General features: G+C 38.7%; 1 protein-coding gene across 1 annotated transcript; it reads left to right on the top strand.

Moving 5' to 3' along the window:
• Nucleotides 1–386: 386 nt before the first annotated feature.
• LOC134748638 (uncharacterized) lies at nt 387–25,642 on the top strand. The gene is made up of 12 exons (XM_063683435.1): nt 387–558; nt 869–995; nt 1,068–1,855; nt 8,424–8,639; nt 10,369–10,535; nt 12,310–12,425; nt 13,371–13,620; nt 14,129–14,270; nt 15,596–15,706; nt 16,151–16,240; nt 17,081–17,202; nt 19,076–25,642. Exons 2-12 carry the CDS (start codon nt 964–966, stop codon nt 19,127–19,129), a joined length of 2,088 nt encoding a protein of 695 aa, XP_063539505.1. The 5' UTR covers nt 387–558; nt 869–963; the 3' UTR covers nt 19,130–25,642.

Below are 25,642 nucleotides of genomic sequence, written 5' to 3'. Positions count from 1 at the left end.
TTGCAAGGAAAATAGTAGTTCTAACGGGTGCGTTCGATATAAATATAATTGCTTTTTTATATATTCATTGTTCTCAGCTTTCCTTTTAAAATTAGTTTCTTAGAATATAATTTAATTAAATTGAAGAAATAAATAAATACTCACAGTACCGTATAAATACATCAAAATGCATTTAATAATGCAGATGAATGAAAAATGACCTTTTTCACATAAATGACCTTCAGATAAAGTTATTCATTTAAAAATTAAAAATTAAATCATAAATGTACCAGAAACGAATGTATTATAAAAAGCAAAAATAATTTAATTCTTAAATTAGGGCGTAATCAAAAATATACGTATGTATTACTAATTATGAACGCAGCCGCATTTTGGCTGCCATTTGCTGTAATCTGTCATTCATTTAATGTTATTGAATAGGTGTGTTTTTAATTTGTTTTGGTATAAAGAAGCTTACCTTTGTCATAAATTTAAGTGGTTGGTGTACGAAATTCGTTGACAAAGTAGTTCTAAAGCCCGCCATGAGCAATATGTGCTTGAAATAGTCATAATTAAAATGTAAGTAACCAGTCACATTATCGGCATTTGTTTAAGTAAAAACACAAAAAACAATGGAACGTTAACTTCCAATCGCTCCTAATATCTTAATTTTTCCCTCAAACTGGCTATTAATACATGGAAAGAAGGAGAAAATCTTAAATAAAAGTATTCATTTTGACAGATGTCATAGTAATTGTCAGTACTATACAAGAATTTCTTTTCCTTGTGAATAGTAATGAAAATACATCGAAGTTTTTATTAATACTACTTGTGATACTTATCAACAACGCCTCCTATATTTATCTCATAATATATATCATTATTGCAGTATGAAGCAGTGGGACCAAGTTTATTTAATGGCATTTCCTGTTAGCAGACAAAATAAGCATTGTTTGTATCTATAAGTTGTAAAATGAACACAGCATGTCTTTTTTGAGTACTACCGAAAATGTGGGGTAAGTTAAATAGCTATATAAATGTGCTGTTGTGTTATCTTTTTAAAGAAATTTAATCATTATATTTATTAGTTTCAGTGGCATTCCACAAAATATATCAGACGCAAGCTGCGCAACTCAATACAAGTTGGCAGTGGAAGGTGTCTCGGGCAACTGTGGAGATGTTAACATGTTCATACAAGATAGCTCGGGCGATGAACAGACTTACATACCACACTTAAATGAAAATTTCTTCCAAACCAAATTTAAAATAGATCCCAACGAGCTTTACACATTTCATGACTCTGACATCATTGCCGGAGAAATAACTGTTAGTCATACAGATGATAATTTCATGTTCCCTGATAATGTAGAAGTGAAGGCTAAGTTCTTGGACAGCCCGAACAATGAGGTGGATCTTCAGATTAAAGGCTCTCTTCCTAACGGGGAGGTCATCAGGGATGAGATTAAGCTCGAGATTGTTCCTAACGGGCATTTCATGCCCGAGCCTAAGCATCCCATGACTCCAAATTACAAAGATGTGAAGACTACTAATACCAAAGTTCAGAAAGCAAAGAATCCAAGCCTCGGAAAAGAAATCAGTCGAAGTAATTCTGTTGAAGCAAGACGGCCAAGTGTTCATAGCCCAAAGGGGCAATCTAATAATGTAGCCTCATGTAAGAAAGTCAGTATTAATAGTCTTAATACTAATCATAGTAAGTCCTCGTCAAATCCCAAGCTGTCGGGGTCGGAAACATTTCTGGATGTTTTTAAAAGAGAACAGGGGCTGGTTGAGAATGCCCCGGCAGTTATAAAGACTGAGTCTCCTGCTGCACCCCCACCTAAAGCACCACCATCTTCAGTGAAGAAAGCACCATCAGGTATGTTGGTTACCTTACCTATAATTCTATGTAAATCAGATAGATTTTAAAACACTTAAAAACCTAAAGGATTGAAAAAAATTTAAAAGAAAATTATACCACATCGGTGGCATCAGGCATATGGCCCGTATGGTGGTAAGCAGTTACCATAGCCTAAGGATGCGTGCAACTCCACATAAAACATAATTGCGCCCTTTTTTTCGTAACAGCCAATTTTCCCAAAACCGAACCAAGAGATTTTTGTATTGTTAAAAATCACAAAAGGAAATAATTTTATCAATCTACGGACTAAGCATTTGTTACAAACTGCAAGAAAAGGCCTGTTTACACAAGTAGTGAATATTTGAACTCACACTTAAGACTAATCAATGTGTAAACAGGCCCTAATATTATTCATTTTATGTCAGTGGTTGAGAATGAGCTTAACCTCTTGTCTTTGTATGAGAAGGTTCCTGACCGAATTTTTAGTCATCTGCATTTTTTTCGAGAACAGTTAATTTTTTCTGCTCTATACATTTTAACCCACGATTTTTGACCACCACAACCATATGAAAGATTAACCTTTACGACGCCGTGTCAAACACAAAAGCAAACACCGAAGTGTCAAAACTGAAATTGAACTTTATGCACATGCACATAGGTCTATGTTGCTCTGTGGTCTGTGACGGATTAATCAGTCTTTGGCGTTGGACCTGCGGTGCCGATATATCAGTCATTGGCGTCCAAAAGGTTAAAGAGCTTAGGGTGCTTTGGGGTGAGATTGAACGGGTTTTTCATGAGGGGTTTTCATCTTACCCCGCATGAAAAACCCGCTCAAACTTATCCCAACGCACTGTATCTCTTATTTTTTGGGGATTAATAAATCTGCACAAAACTGTTGCTACAGATCTGGAACTTTACGTAACTATCGCGGTAACCGAAGACAATATTATTTACGTATTTTCTCCAGCTAGATAGCATAAGTAATTAATGACTAACAGTCTAAATGACATTAAATTGGTATGTCATGCCATTATTGTTAACAAACCTGTATAACAGACGACCATTTTGATTAATTGATATAATCAATGCTGTTAAGTATTTCCAATTAAATTCTTAGTCCAGTATGTAAATCCAATAATTGTCAGGTAGTTAGTTATCTATTACAAGGTTTACATTCACTTTATTTATAGGCCGTTTTATTTTGTTCAAGAAATTTTTTTTTTGTTACATTTGAATAAAATTTGACTGGTTCGAAGAGCACCTTATTTGGGCCCGGATGAAAATCAAAACTTATCCCGAAAAAAATGTATGTAATTTTCCGTTGAGTCACAGAATAAATAATAGTACTATGGTACAGAATGGAAACTTCCTACAAAACCGAAGTTTGACAGCGGTTCAGGGACGAATCATGCTGACCCTTTTTACCTTTTTACACACTATTATTTAGCTTCACTGCGTGTATACCTTTAGTTTGTATATATGTATAGTGCTTCAAATCTTGTAACTCAAATTTGAACCACTTCCTTGTTCCCTGGTCAGTTGAAATTTGGAGTACTATCGTAATTCCGGTGACAATGCAATTATATGCTAACATGGAGGTGTTTTGATGATGCAGCCGGTAGGTAGTAGACATGTGCGCCGATGGCAAAATCATCGGCGGCGGCGTCCGATGATTTTTTGACCGGCGGCGGCGGAGTGATCGGCGTGACCTCGGCGTGGCATAATTTTTGATGGCTGCAAGTGCCCCGGGCGCCATCCAAGGGGGGCGCCAAAATGGGCAACTTTTGGCGCCCCCAATGCAAACTTTTGTCAGTCGTCAGGGGGCGCAAATTTGGTGAAATTTGGCTGCCCTGGGCGCCATATCCTCTAGCTACGCCCCTATACATTTGTCTAAATTTATCAGACAGAGTTTTGAATGATTCACGGTTAGTTTCACTAGACTTATATTGACCGGGATATAGACCGTGATTACCATGTATTATATACAGGCAGAGGGAGTAGCGATGGGCAGTCCGGTGGCTCCAGTGGTGGCTAACATTTGGATGGAACACTTTGAGCACCTAGCCCTTTCTGCGCCCCCAGTTCCCGTTAAAATTTGGAAGAGGTACGTGGATGATGTGTTCTGCATAATTAAGGGTGGTAAACAGGAAGCTGAACTGATGCTAGGACACCTTAATAGCATGCACCGATCTATGTCGTTTACATTGGAAATGGAACAAGAAAGGAGTATTGCGTTTCTGGATGTGAGACTGAATGTTACAGGTTGTGGCATGCTGGGACACTCAGTCTATAGGAAACCGACTCACACGGACCGCTATTTACACGCGAGCTCGCACCATCATCCCAGACAGTTAAACTCGGTTGTGGCATCACTGACTAATCGAGCACACGCTCTGTGTGACTCGCTACATCTAAACCAGGAGCTGAACCATGTTCAGAGTGTCCTGAGGATGAATGGCTACAGAGTTAACATTGACAAGCGGGACACAAAAACCAAGCGCCTCACTCATCGTGTTGAGAGACAGCCAGCGTTTATGCCGTACGTCAAGGGTGTGACAGACAAGATATCAAAAATACTAAATAACTACTCTGTAAAAACCATCTTCACCCCGCACAGGAAAATTGCACAATTTCTGCGGTCGCCTAAAGACAATTTTCCCCTGGAAAAACCTGGTGTATACAAAGTTGAGTGCAGCTGTGGTAGTTCGTACATTGGGCAGACCAAACGCACTATTGCCTGCAGAATTAAAGAACACATTGCTGCGGTCAAGAACAATGACGTTCGCAAGTCAGCTATTGCTCAGCATCTCCTTGAGTCGGGTACAAATCACTGGATCGAGTTGCATAGTCCCAAGGTCATTTCGACAGAACGCCACTATATACCAAGATTGGTAAGAGAAGCCGTTGAAATTCACAAATACCAAAATTTCAATCGTGAAGATGGGTTTAAACTGTCAAATGTGTGGAATCCTGGGATTTGTTTGTGTAAAAAACCAGTGATATCCGAATCAAACACGCGTAGTGACACCGTGAGTGTAGTGTGTTTGGACAGACCAACGAGTGTGAACGCGACCGGACCAACAAGTGTGAATGCGACCGTTGGTAACGTTGAAAGTGAACGCAGCCGACGCGCAAGAATGAGGGTAGACAGAGCGCTGTCTACACAACTTTGACACCCACCCGCTATCTTCAGTCACCCGTGAACATGATGCATGCAACTGCGTCGAAATATCGGGAGCTCACAAATAATACAAAAGGTAATCACGGTCTATATCCCGGTCAATATAAGTCTAGTTATCAGACAGATAATAAGATGTCGTCGTTTTCGAAAGTAAACATCTCTGGCAGGTTGACTCGCTCAACAAAATGTCTTAGAACTGTCCCTTGTCGCATGGCACTTGCTGCAGGGCAAACCAGCTTGTCTTGAGACCTACATACTGCGAGCGACTAGTCGACAACCCAAAGATTTGATAGACGAGCTCTCCGACGGAAAATTTAAGAGTGGCTTGAGAAACTTTTTATGAGATAATGATAATACTTTAAATTAACGATAATTCGTTATCACAGCTAACACTGCATCAACAAAAATGATGCTAATTTGTTTCACTGGCAAATAATAAGCGAAAAAGCTAAGGATCTTTAAATTATACCTCTGACACTATCTACTACTCACTACGCAACATGCAATAAGACACGATTGATATCAAAATTTTCCACGCCGATCATACGCCGGTCAAATTGATCGGCGGCGGCGTGGAAAAATTGTCTGCGGCGGCGGCGCGGCGCACGTGTCTAGTAGGTAGCCAAAGGAACTCCTCGATGGAATAACACAAACACATCAAGTTTAGGCTCATTAGAAAGGTCTCAAGAAGTAATCGATAGACATGCAAATGAGAAGAAGTACAGTCAGCAATAAAAGTGTGTCACATTTTTTTATTATTGAGAGTTACTTGTTAATATATAGCGCTGGTGGCCTAGCGGTAAGAGCGTGCGACTTGCAATCCGAAAGAAAGAAAAGAAAAGAAAAATAACTTTATTTTGCATGAAATATGGTACAAAAGGTGGGTCAGACAATATAAGGTCGCACTATAATCAATATAAGGTCGCAATATAAGGTATATAAGGTCGCAGGTTCAAACCCTGGCTCGTACCAATGAGTTTTTCGGAACTTATGTACGAAATATCATTTGATATTTACCAGTCTCTTTTCGGTGAAGGAAAACATTGTGAGGAAACCGGACTAATACCAAGAAGGCCTAGTTTCCCCTCTGGGTTGGAAGGTCAGATGGCAGTCGCTTTCGTAAAAACTAGTGCCTACGCCAATTCTTGGGATTAGTTGCCAAGCGGACCCCAGGCTCCCATGAGCCGTGGCAAAATGCCGGGACAACGCGAGGAAGATGATGATATAGCACTATCCCTTGCAGTTATTTAGGGTTGTCAAAATTCAAGTCATTATCTTATCTGACGTCAAGTTGTGTGAACGCTAGTAATTGCTCGGAGCAATAATGAGCCGAACGGAGCCGAGAATACCCGAAAGAAGGAATTTCGCACCCCTGGTTGAGTTACGAAAATACCATATTTTTTCGTAACTCTGTGGATTTTTTAGGACAAGCGGTGAACGTATATACTTATAAACTAGTAAAGAAGTTAGTATCTATCTCTATAGTCCACTGTAGTGGCAATTTTTTACACCATTGTTTAAATAAAGTTGCCTTTCATTTAGTTAAAATGACGTAAACTGCAACGAAATACTCGTCCCGCAAATTTGACACTCGCTTAATTACTAGAGATGCAACGGATAGTTGTTTGGCCGGATGCCGGATACCGGATGTTCGGTTGACCATCAGCCGAATATTCGGTATCCGGCCGCCGAATATTCGGCCGGCGGAACTATACTCACATTTCGGTTTTGCAGTTGCGCATTGTGCAGGTTTTGACCTGTTTCGTAGTGAACTTTCGCGTGGACTCATTTCTAGGTTCGAAATGAGTGCGCGTGCATTTGAGTGTTTTAAAATACCTACATAATAAACGAGTACGATTATGACCGAGACTGTTTTCTAAAACCAATTTCTTTACTCCGAAATCAAGCAGTTACTATCCGGTATCCGGCCGGATAGTAGGTTACTATCCGTTATCCGGCCGGATATTAAAATAAGGGCCGGATAGGCCGGATACCGTATAGTAACCGAATATCCGGTGCATCTCTATTAATGACTATACTTAATTTTTTAACTCCGGAAATGTTTGTCTTTTTTCATTCTAATCTAACCATACATTACACAGTTGAGTGACAGGTGAATGACCTGAGATCATTTCTCACACGAATCCGTGAACAAATGAATGCTGAATTTTATTAAAATAAAATAAAATTCTTTTATTTGCATAAAATATGGTACAACAAGGTGATATTGGAAAGGTTTTCCCGTACAGTGATATATTTTGCTGGTTAAGCATGCAATTATGCATATTTGCAAACTGTAGTTCTTTGACCTGTTTTAGTGTAACAGGTGAACATAGTGATTTTATAAACTGAAGTAGATAACATACACCGCCGGCCGGCCGGTGGCCGGGGTGGTCTAGTGGTCAGGTGTAGTGGCGTTAGCCGCGTAAACTGAAGACGCGGGTTCGATTCCCGCCTCGGCCACCGGTGGACTTGGTCACTTTTTCTTGAGTGTATGTTATGTATTTCAGTTTATAATTTAAATATAGTAGTGTAACTACTTCAAAAAAAAAAAATCAAAATAATTTGATTTATTCCCAAGTTGGATAGTGATTTTGGTTTAGTTTGGATACTAAGACGCGTTAAGTTGTGTAAAATATTGTAGCCGCAGTATCGACAGCTGAAGTAGAAGACCCTATTTGTCTCTGGGCTATACAATATTTTAGACTACTTTGCACGTCTTAAGATTAGGGAACTATTGGTGCAGAGTAGAAACGTGACTCGTCCGTATGTGTCTAAAAACAGAGCTCAAATATTTTAAACATTGTTCACCTCAATGTACCATCACGGTCCGCGATTGTTAAGCCATTTTGGGTTCTATCTAAATTGGTTGATCGATACTCACGCTATGGAATGTCCAATTTAGCTAGAACCCTAAATAGCTCAACGAGCACGGAACGTGACTGTACCTAAAGTGTGTTCATCCTTACTTCTCCTATCATGTAAAGTTGTAAACAAACACTTCTCGAAGACATTATCACACTTTTCTCTGGAATAACGCAATAATCATGACTTAAAATGTTGTTGTATACTTAAAGAAACCAACAAAGTATTGAAATAACCACTGAAAAATATCATTTCTAATAAGATTTTCATCAATAATCGCAGTAACGAACGGATCACCTCAAAAGCATCTTACATTACGATGTCTAGATTGTCTATGAATCGTGTTGTTGGAATGACACTGACGTCACGTTTGTTTACATGATAAGACACGTAAGGATGAATACACTTTACATACAAGATTGGACTGTTATTGACACTGTTAATTGACAATTCGTAAACCCTATTTCAAGGACATAAAGTCCACTGATATTTATGTGTAGCTGTTATTACTTTTTCTGGAAAATAACAATTGTTTTCCAGCCAAGTCGTCCCAAAGCAAGGTCCGGCGAGGCCGCGGGCCGGCGGTCCACGAGGCCTTGCAGCGGATACCCACACCTCGCGCCGTACCCGTCCCCAATCGAGCCTGGCACGCCCCTGGGGACAGCTTATTTGACTGCGGACCTCTTGATGATAGAAAACCGGGATTCCGGCAGTTGGAGAGCAGTAGCAGTGACGATGATAACATACCTGAGTTTGGTAAGTTTGTTAGTAAATTGTAACCTAGAAAACATGTTCCCAAACTTAGCTTGTCACGCCTCGGGGGACATGTTGTTTGACTGCTTGCCACGCCCCGGGGATAGCTTGTTTGATTGTAGGCCCATTGACAATACAAAACCGGGATTCAGGCAGAGTTCAGTTCAGGTTCGGGGTTGAGAGCAGTAGCAGTAACAATATATCTGAGTTTACCAAAGAATCCTAGTTACCGTAATTTTATAAGAATTTATAGTAGCCAAATGGGTAAAAGCTTGAGCAACACCGGCTTCCGACACGTTGGAAGGGAGGAGCCTAAGCGATATCTTACCTCACAAATCGTTCTGCCATTTTTTGCGGAGGGAAACGTGCTCACAGTCGCAGTTCTCACTCACTACACACAAAATCCAATCTGTAATGACGACACAAATACATAGACATTGACACACGTCAAAGACAAATCATGCACACCTCGACCTCTTTTTGTGTAGGTACGGATGAGGCACAACACGCACCGCGCTATGCCCAGTTCACCAGTTGGGCATGTGCTTCGGCAGAGGGGAAACAGTGCGAATGCCGACTCCCTTCCCGGTGTTGCTCGAAGGGTAAAAGTCAATAAGAAAGAAAGAAAGAAAGAAAATACATTTATTTAACGCCACAACAGATTACATATATGGAAAAGGAAACATACAGACAAAAAAACATTGGACGCTAAAATAGGACCCCACTCAGCATAATGCCGCGGTAATCCGTGGCGCTGGTTTTCAGTGGGGACCTGACTTAAAACTATGAGTTGGTGGCGACACATACAATAAACAGAATAACAGAAACATGCTCTATATGAGTTGCTACATCGACGACGTCTAACTGATGCGTTCTGACGAAGATATAAAGAGAACAGCCGGTACAGGCTGGATGACAGTAGCACAGGACGGGGAGAGTGGCCTTTACCCACCCCTAGGGTTTCTTGAACAATTAAAACACTAATATTGTCTTTGGTTACCGCGATAGTTATTCATGAAATACAACTATGAAAACGAATTATATCGCGTATATTGAATTTATAATACATTCGTGGTCAACGGGTGTCTGAGGAAAACTACAAAGTGCAAAAATACCCACATACAAAAAATAATTAACCATCATACACTTTAAGGCTGGTTGTACATGCAAAATCGGTTCATAAGGCTAGTTATACAATAATACAAATATTTTCAAGTAAAGATATATACGCGATAAAGCTACGCCGGGATGTATTATAAATTCAATATACGCGATATAATCCGTTTTCATAGTTTTATTTCAATTAAAACACTAATTATAAGTTTTATAGTTAGTTTTAGTTTTATTTATATTTATCTGTATAACTGTTTTACAAAGAATACAGGGCTTTTTTATTTTTATTTATTATAAACTTGCTCAGGATTTGTTGGTCGCCAGTCGGGCAGCTTATATATTTACCTATAGGTCTCCCTTTTCTCTTGATGGGGCATTATTAGATTTGTAGACAGCGGTTTGGTAGCAAATCACTGTTTTTTCAAGCCGCGTCATGTTTAGCATGGTAAACAATCTCGACAAAGTTTACGGTACTTAAACACTTGATTGTAATGGTTATTATGTTGATTATTCAGTGAAATACCTACGAACCGAATAGTCACCAAGGTAGCGGAGGGTGTGCCTAGACCCTCAAAACGCCTAACACTTTTCATAATTCTTGTACTTATTATTTTTTTAGAATTAGGCAACGGTCCCGTCTGCTTAGAAGAAAACGCGGCAGAGTCCAGAGGAGCACGTCTTGCGCTCCGCAGGGCAGCGTTAAGAAGGCATGTCGTCAGAGCGGACACCTCTCTACGCTTAGCGAGGGATTATCGGGAGCACAAATCACTTGCTGCTATCATCAAGGTACGTACGAAAGAAAAGGAATGACTACTTATGTGGTAATAAGTAACAACAGGCAAACAAAATCCCTGAATTTGGAGACTTCTGAAAATATGATAATATTTCTAAAAACGTAATTGAAAAAGCTTTGAGTCCATAACGGATTCTTTCACATACTCTTTCTTTTTAATAAGTAGAATTTATTTGACTGTATTGACACTTTTTGATTAACATCTTTCAATGGTTTTGATCCCATGTGGCATGTGGCACACATAGTAACTATAACAAGAATGTCAAAGATATACACAAACACTACTAAACAAATAATAACCCTTCACGTAAGTGTTGCCGTAGTTATTAATAGCATTGACATTGACACTTTAGTTTAAAAAACCCAGTAAATTCTATTCAATCGATAGAGATAAACCATTGAAAGAAAACGATTAGACAACCACGTGATTCATTATCAGCACCCAAACAGTACCAGCTTAGCATAACATTTGCAATAACCAGTTATTAAACTCATTCAATTTTGCACCTTAATCTCAGTGTATAAGTTACAAGATTGCACATATGGCTCAACAGAACAGCTGATTTCTGCTAAGGTCAATCATACGTGATAACTTAAGCCTTTGTACTGACGTACTGCCCACTGTTCTCTTATCAATATTTATCGCACTAATGTTTGTAAACATTTCCATGGCTTATACAATTGTGGTCCTAAAGAGTCGCATTATGATTCAATTCATTGGAATGATTATAGTATTCCGATTTTGAGTCTTATGGTGATGAAGTTTTGGTTGAGTTTAAATAAAAATGTTCATTCAGGAAACATGTAAAAAATTGCGTTTGGGTATGGTGTTATGATTCATGAGTGTGAATAATCTTGAGTTGAGCTAGAAAATCGGGAAAACGGCTTTGTTCTTTTTAAAGTAAAGTTGCAAAATAAATCTGCAACTTTTGCATTGATATGATATGTAAGGTCTACAAAATGTCCAGTGTTTTGCTTTTAGTTAAATTATAATGCAGAATCACACAGTAGATATTAACTTACAAATATTAAGGTTTATTAAAATTCCGTCTTAACTTTCTGTTTACCTGAATGAATCCCAATTAACTTTATTGCTACGTTTATTGTCGTCCACATATTTAGATAAGAAGGAAAATAAGTCTTATTTCTTGGACATAACGCTTAAAGAGTTGGCAAGTCATATACAATCTAGAGATATTATTTTAAGTTATAGTAGTAGTAGTAAATCACTTTATTGTACAAAACAAAAATTGTTAACATGAAATTCATATAAATTTAGGTACAAAGACGTCAGTTATTGAAGACATGACCGTTTTTGGTATACACGTTTAACCTTTTGATTTTTTCATCACCTACAAAGAATTCGTACAATTTATTGTAAATGATGCTTAAATTAAAGTAAAATAGGCTAAAGTAAAATTAAAGTAAAATAGAGTATCCCGCCGCGTCATTGACTACCCGTCCCCCTTTAATTCATACAGTTAGTAAAAGACGGGTAAGTCTATCTCGCGGCAAGATACTGCCGCGCCAATCATGTGCTAGGCCTGGTGGCATACGTCGTTTTTGAGTTGTTGGTATTTTCATTTCATTTTAATTAAAATATTTAGATTAGTACGCTTTCACTCACTATTATTTTTAGTCGCTTTTTTGAAACACGTCTCACGATAGTTTAATTTCGATCATTTTAATTCGTTTAATTTCAAATTTAAATGACGTAATCGGTCGGGAGCCGACGGCCTACCACTCCAATCGCAAACTTTTTTACAGAAACAACTCAACGGGCAAGGCTCATCGTGCCGCCTTCCAACTCAAATTGTGAACCATTTGCTAGCGATGCGCGGCATGCCTGAGGTCCTGTCTTCGTGGGAACGGCGAAGACTCAGGTTATTTACATCTCTAAGGATTTTGTTACTCGACTGCCTCGGAAGGCAGAACTTTTTTAGTATTTATCGAGTAGGTATGTACCTGTGATTATTCTTGCTATATTGATAGGTTCCCCTTTAAATTTGATTCAGACTTGTACCTTCACTGTTATTTTTACAAGCTTTTGTTAATGTTAGTATGTAATTATGTAAGTTATCTTCAAATTCTTGCAAATAAATTTTCGACCAAACTAAATTTGCCATACTTAACGAGTGATAATGTTAATACGACAAAAACCATTGACAATGTATTATAATTACGTCGAACTAATGTGACGACGGAGTCCAAAGGCGGCTGTTGAAACTTCGTGATAATACAACGCAACATCATTTAGTTTCGGCACTAAAATCGCATGGAATGAATTGAGGACTGTTTAAAGAAACGTTAATAAAACTTTAAATTTTTAGCAAAAACTTATCGTGAACACAGCTTTGATAAGGTATGCATTAAGGCGGTTCCCTGAGCCAGAATGCGAAAAATCTCCTTATATGATCCTGTTTTTCTAAGAGGCGTTGATATTCGTAGACGTGAAAAAATATATGTAGTTCTTGACTACATTTTCTTTAATATCATAGCTTCTGATACACGAATTATGACACTTCGCTCGATACAATTAATTCTCAAAGTAACCTCTAACTCGGACTTTTAATCCAACTTTACTTGGTTATTTATTATGTGATACTATAAACAAAAAAGAAGAAAAAACAATCTTAACTTAAATAGTAATTTCATAGCTTTCGAATTTCGATATTATAGGGTAACTTTTTTAAAATAAATAAAAATCGACAAAATTCGATCAAAATTGACACTCGGCGCGCATGATCTTTCCCGTTCTTTCTTGCGAAATGTAACAGAGACAGCGGCAAACCGATGGAACGGCCTTAACATCCACTGTAACTTCACAGGGAAATCGGCTGGTCTGGCGGCGAGAGTGGCTCCCTAAAACCGTGCCTCGGTTCCGCCTGCTCCGAGGACGGTTGCGACGCCCCGCGCTTGCCTTGCGGGCGTTACTGCTTATCGCACGTTACTATGGCGCCCGAACAAAGATTGTATGCGTCGTGTGCGGCGGTGTTTGCCGGGGGAGCGAGGTGCAAGCAGCCGATATTGCCGCTTCAAGAGCAGACACCTCTCTGTGCTGAACATGCGTGGAAGCGAGTAAGTATTACTTCTCTCTCTTTCATGAACTCTATCGGGAATCGTTCTTAGTGACTGAGACGTTTGTGGGCGTTACTGCTTATCGTTCGTTACTTTGGCGCCCGAACAGCGGTTATACGCGTCTTGTGCGGCGGTGTTTGCCGGGGGAGCGAGGTGCAAGCAGCCGATATTGCCGCTTCAAGAGCAGACACCTCTCTGTGCTGAACATGCGTGGAAGCGAGTAAGTATTACTTCTCTCTCTTTCATGAACTCTATCGGGAATCGTTCGTTTGTGGGCGTTACTGCTTATCGTTCGTTACTTTGGCGCCCGAACAGCGGTTATACGCGTCTTGTGCAGCGGTGTTTGCGGGGGGAGCGAGGTGTAAGCAGCCGATATTGCCGCTTCAAGAGCAGATACCGCTCTGTGCTGAGCATGCGTGGAAGCGAGTAAGTATTACTTCTCTTTCTTTCACCAGCTCAAACGGTTTTTTTTCCACCCTGTATATAAAATGTCGTGTATTCGTTATAGGACAACTACGACAAGCTGAGCCGCGACAGCAAGCCGAAGAAGCTCGTTAGAAAGCGCGTGCCGCCGCCCGCGCCGCGCCGCGCCAAGCGCCGGCGGCGCCTGCCCAAGCGGCCCGTGCCTACGCCTAACCAATCTCTCTCAGGTAATTAAATCAAACCAAAAGTCATGCCACATACTAGAAATACATCGGATATTCGATTACTATCCGGTATCCGGCCTATCCGGCCTTTATTTTAATATCCGGCCGGATACCGGATAGTAACTTTGCTTGATTTCGGAGTAAATAAATTGGATTTAAGAAACAGTCACGGTCATAATCGTACTAGTTTATTATTTTGAAACAAATTAAACATTCCACACACTTGCATACGCACTCATTGCGAACCTAGAACGTGTCCGCGCGAACGCTCACTACGAAACAGGTCAAAACCTGCGCAATTCGCACCTGAATAACCGGAATGTGTGTATAGTTCCACCGGCCGGATACCGAATATTCGGCCGACAGTCAGGCCGAACATCCGGTATCCGGCCAAAAAACTATCGGTTGCATCTCTACCACATACAGGGTGAAATTTCAACCACCGTTCATACTCTACGTAGTGACTTTATAGGTCATGCTGAACAACTTTTATTATAGGACCAATGCTGAAATCGCAAAAAAATTTGGCTGTTTCATACATTCCGTTCCGGATGTGATGCCCATAGAAGGTCATGGCTCCTACACGATGGGCCATCATACTGGCCCACTAAGATGGAAACAGCGTGAAGAGAGGGTAGTAGAGTCGGATGGCTTATGGCGCGGAGGGATGGCGATGGGATGGTCACAGTGTCGGTTTTTCGTCCGCACATCAAAGGTAGTGGGCTAGCGATGGTGCGTACACGCATCTACACGTGGCCCATTCCATATAGTGCGTGCAATCAACCATCGCATGGCCATCTCGCTGGTCCAGCGCTGGGCCATCGTGTACAGTACGCATCATATACGACCTTCTAACCCAGAGGGAAAAGTAGGCCTTATGAATCCGATTTCCTCACGTTATCTTTAAGCTACTTTTATGTCACTGTATGAGGTCTTTGTATATGCATTACTGACTTTTAAAAGAACCCTTAAGGCCTACAGTTTTTTTTTTACATGAGTATCAAAAAAAGTCATAGGTACCAACCGGGATTCGAAGTCGATACCTCAGCTCAGACTGCCTTATCGCTAGATAACCATCGCTTGTATTTATAATAATTCTGCCTTATGTTGAGATGAGGCCTGTGCCCAGCAGTGGGACGTATATATAGGCTGCATTATGTATTATTATTCGTATCTCCATTTTGGATTTCACGGGCCTATAAATTCCGGTCTTCTGATAGGCTTGCGTGGGGATATAGATCCAACACGTAGAGGCCGATTGGAAACCTTTAATGTCATGTAGAACGCCTGCTGGAACCCGTTCACAGGCGCTATTATTATGTTTATAGAAATCAACGTGTGCTCGAATTCGTCGGCAAACGAGAGCTCGGAAGACACCGGCATGGGCGCGCTCAGCGAAAACGAGTTCATCGTCTCGGCCACCAACTCGCACGAACTTGGTAACGTCTCACTCTCATGCTATTATTTATGAATAAAGCTGCGTCTTACGTTAGCGAACAACTCGCGAACGAGAAGCGAAGCAGCGCAGCGGGCCCACGGCGAGAGATCGCCCACGTAGGACACTTCTATAGGTATCAAAGGATTGATTCACTCCGCAACGCATCGCTTCGCTTCGCGTTCGCGTGTTGTTCGCCTACGTAGTACGCTGCGTAACAGAAGGCCGAGGTGTGTATACTATTTTTCTGTCCGACGGAGCCATTACAACGTACACTGTTTCAATCTAATTTGTATCTTACGCTGAATTAAGTAGCATTTCTTTTCTTTCATTGTTTTCTAAAACAAACGAAAGTCACTGTAATCTTCTATGCAACAAGGTTCAAATTAAAAACAGGGAAACTGTATGGTGGGCCTTACGAGGTTAAAAGTAGGTGTTAATGTTTCAGAAGTGGGTCAAGTGCCCCCCGACGATATTCTGGACCCAGCAGTACTCAGCCAGATTCCTGATGAGGCGTTCACGGAATTCTTCAATCAAGGTTTGTACATCCCCCAGTATTGTTGCGTTCTTTTTACTCGTCCTGCCCCAATGTTATTTTTAAGGGACATATTCCATTTTTAGCAAGTTTATACGAAAAAAAAAATCTTTACTTAAAACATGAAACAAGGGAAAATCAACGCTATTTTCTAAAATGGTTTAAATATTGTCTTCGGTTACCGCGATAGTTACTCATAAAATAAAACTATGAAAACGGATTATATCGCGTATATTGAATTTATAATACATCCCGACGTTTCGAACCCTTTATAGCGTTCGTGGACGAGTTTTATTTCATAATTTGGTTTAAATTTCAATGGCTTACACTCAGTATGGTGGGCAGGACGAGGATGGAGGCCTTAAATAGAATAGGGAATATCACGCAAAACTCTACACTACCACAATCTGAGGGTCTATCGCGAAACTAGAAAATCGAAATTTCGTTATCTAACATTTCTGTCACTCTTGCATATTCGAGCGATAAAGAGGCAGATATCGAAAATTCGGATTCGCGTTTCCCGGTAGATCCTCTGTAAACAAGCCGCCTTGATACATTAATGTCATATTTTATTGTCTCTGAAAACTTGTCAAAAAACTGTTAAAGGCACAGTATATATAAGTTACTCTATGGTTTACTAAAACGGCTAGTGCTGCACTCTGGTGACAGTACATTGCAGTAATACCCCCTATTCAATGTCACAGGTACTCTTCAGGACACATTATGAATTTTTAAATATTGACAGGTGGTTCGTCATTCGCGGAGAGTTCGGCGTCTTGCAGAAAGTGACGGTATTCCAGTATGTCTCTTCAGGACACATTATGAATTTTTAAATATTGACAGGTGGTTCGTCATTCGCGGAGAGTTCGGAGCTGGCCGCTGCGCTGGAGGCCGTGCTGGACGAGCGCGCGCTGGACAGCATCGGGGACGTGTTCCAGCACTCGCCGCACCTGCCCAAGCCTAAGGTGAGTTGTTCAACTCTGACCATGCTGACTGTGCACAAACTTGGCAGTAAAAACGCATACCTAGTCAGTCACTAAGTTCTGTTACTAGGTTTTTTAACTGATTAAATAAATAAATAAATAATAAATAAATATTATAGGACATTCTTACACAGATTGACCAAGTCCCACGGTAAGCCCAAGGAGGCTTGTGTTATGGGTACTCGGACAACGATATATATAATATATAAATACTTAAATACATAGAAAACACCCATGACTCGGGAACAAATATCTGTGCTCATCACACAAATAAATGCCCTTACCGGGATTCGAACCCAGGACCATCGGCTTCACAGGCAGGGTAACTACCCACTAGGCCAGACCGGTCGTCAAATATAAAATAAATCTTAAAATAATAAAAATAGGCACAGTTTGATAACTTATTTTGTAATGATCCTAACATGATAATATTATAATATAAAACTCAGATGGAGAATTTATGGGAATCCTTGGAAAGTTTATTAACAAATTTCACGGTTTAGACTCACTTGTTTTAGTCACCCGCGCGACATGTTAGTATGTCTCACAACAGTTTAAATTCGATTAAAGTTTGGTAGGTTGTATTGTAAGCTTATCACTTATAAATAAGCTTTACAACTGTAAACATGAATAATAATAAATCGCTACCTAGATATTTCTTTTTATTCCGTGAAAACTCTCGTAACAGAACTTAATAACCAACTAGGTACATATCCCTATAAAATGTAGCATTTGGCATGAAAACTTAGCGTGGCTAGAATCGGACCAAGCTAACTTTACACGGACTTTGTAATGGCTAAGTGTGTTTCCACACTTTTTTCTGTCAAAGTCGGCGAAGAGTTAGGTAAGACGGACTCTGTTATACCGTTGAGAACAGTTGCGTTACTGACGGGGTCGCCATGTGAAGTGTCGTCTTAATAGGGATGTTGCCTGTATTTAAAATAAATCACCAGAAACGAAGCACTAGAAATAAAGCACCAGAAAAATATTATAAAAAACTAGACAGCAGTTATTTTCAGACACAGTTTCTATTTAATAAACGCGCAATAAATATAAAGAGTAGGTAACTTGACCGTGACCTCATTGTTCTGTTTTTCATATAAATTCCATAGTGGCTAATTGATTTGACAGTTCGAAAAAAGAAACCAATCGTTACCGTAGACGTGTTATCGAGTGAACTTGGAAACAGTTTTAATTACTAAATAAGGGTCTCTATTGGTTCCCAAATACATTATGACTTAAAACTTTATGGGAAACAAAGGGACCCCACTAAATAAAGATAACAAATTAAATTTATTTTAATTCATGAAACAAAACTTATGCAACTCTGTTGTTTTTTGCAATTTTTTGCATATTAAATTGGGTTGAATTTCATTCGTTATTTTATCAAAATATTTATTTTGTGTTATTTAAAGTCTGAGCCACTGCTATATAAAATATTAACTGAAATAAATGTCATATACGAAAGTAAATTAGCCGAGCGGTCTGGCAACATACCGCGAATTCAGAGGACGATTGATTCGATTCCAGCCCTTGGTCACTTTTTCTTTCGTATAACATAGTATAAAATAAATTCCGCTGTCTTTCCGTCCGTCTGTCCCTATGTATGCTTTGATCTTTAAAACTACTGAACGGATTTTGATGCGGTTTTTTTAAATAGATAGAGTGATTCAAGAGGAAGGTTTATATGTATAATTTGTAAAGGTTTTGTGTAAATAAGTTGAACTACCCGTGCGATGAAGGGCCGGGTCGTTATTTACATCTATTTCAATTTTTTATTTAGACGGTGTCTGGTCATAAGGTGTATCGTGTATCTCTTTTTTTCCTATTATCACAGTATTTTAACAATTTCCAGATGCAAGTGCCAGCATCAGTGGCAATGGAGATGTCCTCGAGCACGCCCTCATAACACACTAATCTAACTATGTTAAGCTAAAATATACTATGTACTACAATAGGAACAAATTCATAGTCTCAAAGAGTTGAAATTAATTTCGTCATGCTTTAAGTTTTGTATGTTTGTGTATAGAATGGATTGTGGAGTGCCGTGTACATGATATTAGTTTGGGTTTAGGGTCCGTAGCTGGATGGTAAATAGCTTGGTGGTCAATAAATGTGCAGGTAGACTTGAGGCCGTTTTCGATTGGCTGCGCAACGTACGCTAAAATAATGAATGAATGAAAAATCTTTATTTTCAGGCAAGTATTGGCCCATAGATAATTAAATACCTTAAAACTAGCATACATATTATACAATATAGCCTATAGGTATAATCTTAAAAAACTAAAACACACACTATGGCTGCCATGCACTTCGCGACCTTGTTGTGTCGGGGGCCAAAACTCCTCCTTGGTGAAGGTCAGTCGTTCAGACGGAACGCTCACCACAAAAGAATTTAAATTCGCATTGTGTCGAGATTCCACCCGACCCTCAGGGCGAATTCGGACTTGACTCGTACATAATGACTTCATTTCCTCACTTAAAATAAGTGATTTATTGTAACCCACCGTTTAAAATTAAACATTGACTTTTTAACATCAATACTACTCTACTATTGGAAATAAAGTAAAAATGCGAATTTTTTAAGGATAAAACAATAAAACGAATGATGGTCTCGACATGAAAACAGGTTTTATATTAACATACATACCAAATTTCAGGACTGATCTAGAGATTTGGACTTTTGTTCTATTTCCATTACGTTGACGCCACTAGGCATTAAGTCCGCCATTTGTACATTATTTTTATGTTTTGTGCAATAAAGTTTAAATAAATCAATAAATACTTATATCATAGTGTAATGTGGTTCAATAAAACATTGACACAGCGGTGCGTTGCGTGGGCTATTCGAAAATTATTTTTAGACAGTGACAGAAGCTTCCTTGCTAAATATGTAAAGTTTTCGCTTCGAATGGAAATAATCCCTGTAAAATGTTGCTCATTCAAATGTTACTAAGGTTTTTTAGGGTCGGTTTTGGAGGCGTTTGATATCTTTGTTTTTACGTTTGATTAAGAACCACCGTATGAAGCACCATAGCTTATCCTGCTTATCAAAGTCAACCAGTGAAAGTCACTAAGTGCAAATATTGATTTATTAATTAGCATTGGTGCTTCTAATTTTAAAGCCAATGTTAAAAGCTGTGGCTCCTTATACAATGCGCAAACTCTGGATGTCAAAAAATCAAGTCTCAAAAACAGTCCCTGATTTACCCATTCTAATGTCCTTATAATGCCCAGTGTACAATATAATGTACGTACAAAATTTTATGGTTTTTACTCTTGAAACAGCTTTATTTTTACTATTATCAAATACATAAAAGAGATTCAATGACTAACATGACATTTTGTGACAAATATTGTACATTGGGTTGTAAGTACGGCTACCATGAGTTGACATTTGTCGTTTACGCCAACGACTGCGTGAGCTCGATCGCAGTCCATCTCACTCGCACTGATGTATTGGTGCGATCGAGAGGGACGGCGATCAAGTTCACGCAGTCGCTAGAGTAAATGTCAAATGTCAACTCATGGTAGCCGTATAGGACAAAATACAACCGCAGTGTCTTTACAATATAAATGAGATAGCATGCATGTACCCTTCCACTGTATCGTAATTAGCTTAGGAGAATTGTTGCTACGTAGAAAATGTGTGTTGTTACAGGTTAAGTCGTGGTTAGACCAGGATGGTAGCAAGATTGTCAATACTAGCATAAACTGAGGGAAATACTAATAACGTAAAGTACGTTCAAAAACATGTGAAAGTAACTGGTAGTTGGAGTAGATGGCGCCAATGTTTTGTGGCAAGGTCAATGTGGGGAAGACCGGCATATAAAATGTATTGCAGGGAAGACCGTCATAGCGCAGGAACTCTCGTATTTGTATATGTTACGTCGCTGAGACACAGTCAGAAAGAAAGTTCATCATTCCTGTTTAAGAGTCCCCGGCAAGCTCGGTTCTCCATACAAACGTAGTTAATAGGCCCTCATTTTAAAACGACTAGCTAGATTGCTTTGAAACTTTGTACTTACAATAGGATATCTAGGTCTGTAATTAGTTTATGTAGGTTCAGATAAAATAGTTAAAAAAATACAGCGAATTTAAGTTTTTCATACAAAACTTGTTTTTGCTCTATTTCGTTTGTTTTATATACTAGAGCTATATAAACTAATTACAGACCTAGATATACCTCATGTCATTGTATGTGCAAAGTTTCATTACAATCCAACACGTAGTTTTAGAATGAGAACGAAACTCCGTTTGTATGGGAAGGTGAAATTCGGCCGAGCTTGCCGGGGACTCTTAACAGACCTTTCTGTGATTGGAGTATGTGTACAACCGCATGAGTTAAAAGCGACGAAAGATCTTGTAGACGATCTTCCCTTATAGGCGATCTTCTACATTGACCTTAACTGCACTGTCAAAGTTAGCGCTTAAAAGCCTAGTTACCTACTGCATAATGTATAGATCGCACAGTGCCATCTACTTTAGCTGTCAAATTTGAGGCTACAATAGTTCCACTGCTTTACGCGTCTTGGTGTTTTCCTTTAGGTTCTATTAGGTAAACGCAAGTAGTATCGGAGTTGAAAATTACAAGTGAATGTTTTGGGAGGTTTATCTCGACTTTAGGAAACTCTTACGTCTTAAGGGACCCACTGATTACCAGTCCGCCGGACGATATCGGCCTGTCAGTTGTTCGGAACTGTCAAATTTATGTTCTAACTGACAGGCTGATATCGTACGGCGGACTGATAATCAGTAGGCCTCTTTACGATATCTTTAGAATTAGCAATATTTAAATCATTGACCATATTCGACTACTATTCGACTATAAGTACAACTAATTTTTACCACTCGAAATTGATTAATTGAAGTGAGTTAAAGAAAACGATCTTTGAAAGAAACTTGGATCTTATTTGACATTCTTCAGCGTTTAGTTAGCGTGATCGATCAAAATCAATTAGTATATTTAAACCACGTAATTGTGGAAACGGCAACCGATGCAACCTATTTATTAAAAGAAAGTTATGCACGATTGAAACGCTCATTAGTTGCCAACGTAGTTATTAAATAATGTATGTAATAAATCGATTATTTATAAAATAGGTAGCTGATGTTTAAATCACCGAAAACGAGAGGTATAAAAAATAAGTAAGGTTTTAACAGTTTCCAAGGATATAGTATGTTGACGTCGTGAGATTTGCATTTACCCATTCCGCCTTTTTTTATATCCAAAAATGACACGCACTCGCCAACGTCATTGATTATACAAGGTTAGCAAATATAAACCTTACTTGAATGCATTAAAGTTACTTTTACAGCGTACGATGTCGTTATAACACATAACTTATAAGCATTCATCGCGATATAATCACAACTCGTGACGCCTATAAAATATATTTACAATAAAAGGCTTAGTTACTACAAAAGGTCGGCGCGCTCATAGGTTACGGTGCCCGCTTACCATCGGCCGAATGACTTGTTTGCAACCATTGCGGTATAAATAAAATCAACACAGGACCACAACTCAGTTTGTCGTGTGGAATCTAATCACTAATAATCTTACCAATCATTAGCTTTTTCCAGAAGTAAATTACAAACATCACTTGTTTTTACTATCAATCTAGTGCGTGAAGTGAAAGTACTCTACGTCATACGAGGAAAACCCCATTTTTCTTCACTACTTATGCGTTGCGTGCGCAATTGCACATTTTTTTGCTATTACGAATTGCTTTCCATTTTTTCTGATTTATAATACTGTTTCTACAATGTATCCGGATGATGGTTGGACGCCTGCTCGGCATTTGCCGTTTCGTCATCGGATTAAATAAGTAGTACAGGAGCTGATTGTAATATGACTTGTGTCGTTACCGTTTCTTTAAAAAAAGAAAATGGCGATTTTATTTATTTAGAAAGTGTATACAAAGTTGACGTTCGTTATTTGAATTTTAACGGAATACACGGTTCTGAAATAAATAAATGGATGAAGGCCAGTTATTAATTTGCAATTAATTAAAGATGAATTATTCCAAAATTTACAGATAAAATACCTAGATAGGGTACTCGTGATTTTCTGCTTTAAAGTAAATTGAATAAATCCTTTATTTAAGACAAGCCCTCTTAGAGGATGATTCATGATTGTAGAAAATTACTTACATATGACCATGCACTGAAGGGATGATAGTTTTAACATTATTTATTTTATTTTAAAATTTAATTCAGGCAACAAGGCCCATATTACATAATATACCTTATAGACTAACGTACATATAAAATAACACTATGAGTGCGACAGAACGGCGTGGCTCCGTTGAATCGTCTGTTCTTGTGTCGGATTCGGCAGTTTGCCCCGGAACCTCCGAAACACGACACCCTTCGGCCAGAAGTCGGCGGGTATTATGTATACAGTTGTTTATATTTCTCAAGCTTCATTCTTCAGATATAAAAACCAGGTAGTCCTTTAACCTACTAGGCAACTCATCGCATGTTTAAAGTAGGTAGCAAAAACTTTAACTCAAACAGGTCTATCCCTACTTTTTCACCTAGTCTTGATGGTGCGCGCGGCTTGCCGCCATTGCTCATTCTTTATTCTTGCGAGGCAACGAACGCACGTAAAATCATAATTTTGTTTCAAAGTCGTTTAAAATGCCTATACGTAGTGCACTTAGTGCAGACATTATACGATTTATACGCTGTGGGATTATTCGTTTCGTATTCGTTGTGCAATATAAAATATATTTGTTATTGAAATTGTTCATCATCCTGGAGGTTAGTCGAGAACTAACACGAAGGAATAAATCATCCTGGGGGTTGGTCGTGAATCAACACGAAGGAATAAATCATCCTGGGGGTTGGTCGTGAACCAACACGAAGGAAAAAATTATCTTGGGGGTTGGTCGTGAACCAACACGATGGAAAGTCTGTTCGTACTTCGAACACCGATTGCGCCCGGGGGTTGGTCGTGAACCAACCAAAGGTTTAATTAAGATCGGACAGCGCGCAACGAAACAAAGGGCCCTAAATAATCATATTGTGTTGTGTTAAAGAGACGAGGGAGGATTTCTTTTTATTTGGTTTTAGATGGCCCAACAGAAAAAACTCAAGCAAAATTGCCGAGTGATAATAGATCCTTCAGATCCTGAAAAAAAAAAAAAAAAAAAAAAAAAAAAAAAAAAAAAAAAAAAAAAAAAAAAAAAAAAAATCAGATACTTAAGTGTAACTATTTTAACTATTTTTGTAAAAAACTTACACTTTGTGATCAAATACCTTGCATTTACTTTGTACCGCGCGGGCCGTGAGTCCACGACTGGTAACTATAAACCTGGGGGGCGGCCTAGAGTCGTCACGAAGATAGAACTTGCTTGGGGTTGGCCGTGAGTCAACACGATAGCAATGCATAACACAATTTAATAAATCTATAGCGGTTCTCGATCAAAACCACGCACATTTTAAAACACCAAGTTCAAGTTTTTCTATGGGCAATAAAGAATTATCTTTTAAGTTCAAGTTCAAATATACTTTATTCATGTAGGCCTATTTATGTAATCTAAAACCTTACGGGTTTTATTTTGAAGAACGTTCGAAGTCTACCCTCGAATTAAAAATATTTCTTTTAAATTTTTTCACCAGCGCTCCGCGGTTCATTTTTGATTTGTGCGTGTCAGAGACACGTCGGTCTAGCTGCCGAAATGTTCGGCACAAGACTACATTGCCTTTTAAAAAAAAAATCCTTACATATAAAATATATTTGGATTTTTAATATCCAATTATAGGTGACAGAATAAATTTTACTCACACCTAACCCATAGTACGGTACTTTTATCCGCCCAGAGGTTGAATTTGAATAAACACGAGACTACCTCGTAAATTTATAATTGAAACAATACAATAGTACCTATATTGTTTTTATATTACCCACATAAGTATAACTTGTCTCTAAAAGTGGGAATTGCTAAATAGGTCGTCACGTCACGTGATGTATATCTGATCGAAATTCCTAAACTTAAGCTGGATAAAATCTCTTTTACCACAAATTAAATGGAATAAACTAAGTGGTAATACCCTGCACAATGCATATATTTTGGTGACTATTTTTGAATGTTTATATATGCATATAACCATACAAATTATCGGGATACGTACGCCAATATTGTTATGGGATACATAAAAATATGAATATATTTATAATACCGTAGGCGATGTCAGTATCTAAGTACCTTGTGTCTTTTTAAAAATATGATTTTACTTTTTTAAGTGATATTGAATAATTAAATAATTTGAATCATCCAATTGTAACAAAGACACCTAACTGAATTGAATTACAGGAAAATGGGTTTATTCATCATTATCTATCTAATAAACCCAATGAAACAATTTGTGAGTACTGAATATGAAAGAAAGAAAGAAAGAAAATAACTTTATTTTG

The sequence above is a fragment of the Cydia strobilella genome, chromosome 16, assembly GCF_947568885.1.
Source record: "Cydia strobilella chromosome 16, ilCydStro3.1, whole genome shotgun sequence".
NCBI classification, from domain to species: domain Eukaryota; kingdom Metazoa; phylum Arthropoda; class Insecta; order Lepidoptera; family Tortricidae; genus Cydia; species Cydia strobilella.
Note: the sequence above shows the minus strand (reverse complement) of the source record. Positions and strands in the feature narration are given on the sequence as shown.

Excerpts from the sequence above, each read along its gene's own strand:
- LOC134748638 (XM_063683435.1), top strand. The coding sequence starts at position 964 with ATGTCTTTTTTGAGTACTACCGAAAATGTGGG. Across the intron at positions 12,426-13,370 it reads TGGGAACGGCGAAGACTCAG|GGAAATCGGCTGGTCTGGCG; the intron begins GTTATTTACATC and ends GTAACTTCACAG. Across the intron at positions 17,203-19,075 it reads CGCACCTGCCCAAGCCTAAG|ATGCAAGTGCCAGCATCAGT; the intron begins GTGAGTTGTTCA and ends AACAATTTCCAG.